The sequence below is a fragment of the Vicia villosa genome, linkage group LG6 (assembly GCF_029867415.1).
Source record: "Vicia villosa cultivar HV-30 ecotype Madison, WI linkage group LG6, Vvil1.0, whole genome shotgun sequence".
NCBI classification, from domain to species: domain Eukaryota; kingdom Viridiplantae; phylum Streptophyta; class Magnoliopsida; order Fabales; family Fabaceae; genus Vicia; species Vicia villosa.
In genome coordinates, this window is record NC_081185.1 from 104,770,994 (window position 1) to 104,775,774 (window position 4,781).

General features: G+C 32.6%; 1 protein-coding gene across 2 annotated transcripts; it reads left to right on the forward strand.

The window, feature by feature from the left end:
- Positions 1 to 1,108: 1,108 nt before the first annotated feature.
- LOC131612014 (uncharacterized) lies at positions 1,109 to 4,030 on the forward strand. 2 transcript variants are annotated; one of them, XM_058883828.1, is made up of 6 exons: positions 1,109 to 1,264; positions 1,442 to 1,570; positions 2,524 to 2,669; positions 2,979 to 3,176; positions 3,353 to 3,412; positions 3,649 to 4,030. In XM_058883828.1, the coding sequence occupies exons 2-6, from the start codon at positions 1,447 to 1,449 to the stop codon at positions 3,853 to 3,855; spliced, it is 735 nt and encodes a 244-aa protein (XP_058739811.1). In that variant the 5' UTR covers positions 1,109 to 1,264; positions 1,442 to 1,446; the 3' UTR covers positions 3,856 to 4,030. The 2 variants fall into 2 exon arrangements, with proteins under 2 accessions (XP_058739811.1, XP_058739814.1); XM_058883831.1 differs by lacking the exon at positions 1,109 to 1,264 and adding an exon at positions 1,276 to 1,350.
- Positions 4,031 to 4,781: the final 751 nt, after the last annotated feature.

Below are 4,781 nucleotides of genomic sequence, written 5' to 3' on the forward strand. Positions count from 1 at the left end.
TGACAATGAAAACTAACATCAAAGGCTACAACTATTATGAAGACACCAAAGGTTAATTAGGCATTTTTCCTGTAGTCACACCGTCATTTAGTTGAAGACCTTAAATTGAATTTGAATGGTCTAAATTTAAAGATCATTAAATAAATAAAAGACATAGTAAATTAGTGATAAAAATGCATGATTGAGATGTGCTTGCAATCACTAATTCAAGCACATAATGAAGGAGATTTAGGGCGTCGGAGAAAATAGTCGAATTTACAGTTTTAACTGATATTTTTTTTTTTAAAATTATGTCATTTAAGTTTACTTTATAAATATTTGATATTTACAATCATTTTGAAATTTTTTAATTTACATGACCACATGTAAAATATTAGCACACAAAGATTGTGAGGATCGTTTACCACATTATATTTTTAGTATAAAAATCTAAAAAACAAAATCAAAACTAGCGATTTGAAAATAGATGGATTGATGCTCTGAATAATTTAAAACACGGAATAAAATTATATTTAAACTTAAATTTTAACTAATTTTACTATATTTAATATTTTCATTCTAAAAATATAATATAATAAATATTATCATAGAATAATAGTATTACATAAAATTTCAATTAAACATCATAAATACATTGATAGTCATACATACATATTCAAAATTTCTCATTTTTATATATATTTAAAGTATGTAAACATAACCATTGAACTAGTTAATTATAAAAAAACAATTGAAACTAACTAACCGATCAAAAACATAACTTAACATTCCCAAGGTAAAGTAGTACATATTTAGAATTACCAAAAAATATAAAACTAGTACAACATATATAAAAATTTCTAATAAAAAACAATTAAAAGTAACTTTTTTTTCCCTTACATTAATCTTGTGATTATAGAAAAAATAAAAGATGTGCCTTCCTTAATTCCTTTGTCGACCTTTTTGGTTGCTTCAGAACTAAGACTTATGAGTTGTCTCTTCACTTTCCTCTTTCCCATTTTCTTCCATTCAATACAAGTTGTACAAGTACTTCTCTAAAATATATAGAACCTACTTTATCTAAGATTTTGACACGTCACATTTAGATTGAGGCGCACAATACCTTCCGGTGTGCGTTTCTACAGTGGATAATTACTCAACCTCCATGAAAATCGCAAACAAAACATTGAATGTTAAGTGAAGTTCCAACATCATATCTCAACCTACACGCCACTCCAAGTCCAAGGAAGTGAAGAATAAGAATAACTTTCTCACTCTTTCCAAGGTAACCTTTCATCTTCTTCTTATTCTTCTTTTCTTCATGCAATGCAACTTTGAAAAAATAAAGTGTTTTCTTAATTAAGATCTCTTGTAAGGGTTGAACTTGAACCTTTGGTGCTGTGATAGTTTGTTTATTAGGAATTACATGCAACCATTGTTGTAACCCTAATTTTTCTTGTAGGAACCATGGGAGGGAGAATTGGACTGTTGTTTGTTGTGATATTTGGTGTTGTTGCATTGGCTTGTGATGCAAGAGGTCTTGGAAGCCCTTATCAATTGGGCATTCTTGCTGCAAATTCTGCATCTTCTGGTAATTTTATCAGTAGCATTGTTAAGGGCAATTTTATCAACTTTAGGATTAATTGTGTGTGAATTCATAAGCTATTTTTTGAGACATTGTTAAGGGTTTGTTTAGATTGGCTTATTTTAGCATAGCTAGTGACATAAGCGCTTGTGAGTGTGTTTGTTTGAGAGTGCGAATGGAAACAACTTATGATATGTCTATAAGCTCCTTAGGATAGCTTATAAAAAACCCTCCGGTTGGCCTAGTGGTGAAGGCATGGGTTAAGGTTTGAATCCGCTAGGTGCAAACAATTCCTGTGTTGAGTCTAGTGTATACAGAGCTTTGTTGTGGTGGCTTTGACGGGCCTCCTGCAAGTGGACGGTGAGATTGGTCTCTTTATATTAGTCGGTCGCAAGGCTGGATATCTGACTTTAACGCCCCCCACAAGTGGACGGTTCAAATTGGTCTCTTTGGATTAGTCGGTGGCAAGACCGGATACCAAAATTTCAAAAAAAAAAAAACTTAACTAATAGTAGTAGCTTGTATGGAAAAAAATTGACTTTGTTTTATCTTTTATTATAGAAATAGCTTGTACACAAGCACTTATACATTAAGGGTCTGATTAAGTTGTTTATACAAGCAGTGCTTAAAATAGGTTGAGAATAGCTTATTGACATATTGTAAGGTATTTTTCCTAAGTGTATACTACTGCTAGTATAGGTTTTATGTCATGAGATATTCCAAATAAGCTCTTCTAAATGCTCCATTATTATTAGTACTATAGTTGCCAATTTGTCAATAAAATATGAGCCTATATGAAGGGTTTTCAAGTTTTCATCAGATCATTGAAGAAAAATTGGATTGAATGACCATCATGTGAAAATCTTTTATACTTGCAAGAATATTTTTGTGTTAAATGCACTTTGAAATTCAAATGTGGCATGAGTAAGTTGTTTTATTTACTTATCTATATATTGCAGAGTTAGTGAAGATACCGGATGTGTGTGCGCTTTGTGAGGAATATACTACCAAGGCACTTGATTATATAAGTGAAAACAAGACTCAGAGCGAGGTCATTGATATTCTTCACAATACTTGTCGTCAGCTTCACACTTTTGAGAGGAAGGTTGGTCACATTTTGGATCTTTTGTTTTGGTTTAGGTCCCTTTTTCAGTTGTTATGAACTTGTGATAACCAATATATGTAGCATTGACACTTCCACTGAAGGCGTGTCTGGTATCTAACACATGTGACTATGCTCAATTGCTTCAATTTTCTCAAATTATTGTTGATGTATCAGGGTTGTGTCCGGTGTTAGTACTTAGTATCTGTGTTAGTGTTTCATTGGCGATTACTAACTTTAATAGATGCACAATTGAATCAATCATAACTTATTGGAACCTATATGAATTCATGCGTTTCTTCTGAATTTCAGTGTGTCAGTTTGGTGGACTATTATTTGCCACTTTTCTTCTTAGAAATGACCTCCGTTCAGCCTGGAGATTTCTGCAATAAGGTCAACCTTTGCCAGAACATTGCTAATATTTCCTTACAATTTCAAGAAAACAGCTGCGAGTTTTGCGAAGATACTGTTTCAAAACTATTGGATAAGATAAAGGATCCTGACACAGAGGTGAGTTATTTCATCTTGGTACTATATAGTTCAAATTAGACTATCTTTTATGTAGCAAAGTCCATGAGTTGCAGCCAAATCACGATCACGATTTCAATCACCTAGTTCATACTATTCTTGATTGAAATTATATTTAATAGAATGAAATGCTAACCTTTTTTATTTTAAAATGTCAGCTAGAAATAATCGAGACACTATTGAAGGTGTGCAGTTCATTGGACAAGTATGCGAGCAAGGTAACAAAAATTTGATAATCAGTTAACATATGTCTTATAATTGTTTACTAATTACACACCTCATAGAGAAACAAACTCTACGATGAAAATTCTCTTCAAACACTAGAATGAGACTCGTAAAAACATAAAAGAATACTTATTATCTCAGCATCATGATCCCGAAATTTTTCTCAGTGAACTATTTTTTTCCATCCACTGATTTAGTTTTTTCGGCTACTCTTTGAAAATGTTTGCAGTGCAAGAGGATTGTTCTAGAATACGGTCCCTTGGTATTTGAAAATGCGGAGAAGTTTCTGGAGAAGACAGATATATGCACTGCATTACATGCTTGCAAAGATTCAAAAGCACTTGGCAGAGGAATTCTTTCTCACCTCTTGAGTATTTATTATGGCAGCAATATTTTTATGAGAATGGTGCATTTGTTGAAGATTGCTCTATTTTGAGAGAAAAAAAGAGTGATTGAAATTTGAGACATTACTAATGTAAAGTATTAGCACATCATAAAAAGTGTTAGTTCCTAAGAAGTGCTTGTGATATAATCAACCTTGTGTAATACATTATTGAAGTCAACCTAAGTTAAATTTCTAATGTTATGATCAAAGTTTGTTCATTTTGAAAGCATGCTATTGCTACTTGTTTGAGAATGAATTTCTTCTGTCTTTTGTACTGTCAATTCTTTACTCTTATTGAATCCTGCAGCTTGTTTCATATGTTGTGTTGCAATTCTTTGTCCAAAATTTGAATACTTTTAAAAACATGGATCCCCTGCTCAGTACAACCACTCTTAATCACACCATGACCTAGAAAAAATAGCTAATCCAATGAAAAACACCCCATTAAAGTCAAAGATTGGCATGGGCTGCTATAATAACAGAACAACTAAACCTGCAAATAAACCACATTGACAGCCTGCATGAGACAACTATATTGGAGATGTTTGGAGATTTAGTTAATGGCTGGAATCTTGAACAGCCAGCAACAATCATCTGTCGATTGTAGCAATCAAACGATCAAAGCAAAAATTGCTCCTGTCAGCTTAATATCCCTGCATAATGCGATTTGGCTTCTCTTGCACAGTGAGAAATATCAACTGCCAATTTATTTGATCCAGTTACAATATTGATCACGACGGCAAACTATTTCCCTTGCCTCTACTCAAAACATTGTCATTTTCAACATATCTACAAGCTAAAACTCTATACCACAAACCACTCTTCTCAAATCTGATTTTCTAACCCCATTTATCCAATAGAGCTTCATTAAAAACCCTCAAATTTTTATTCCAAAGTCTCCCATATCAATAGCTCTGCAAATTTTATCTCATTTCATCCAATTGATTTTTCTCTCATCCCCTCTCCTTCTCCAAAAG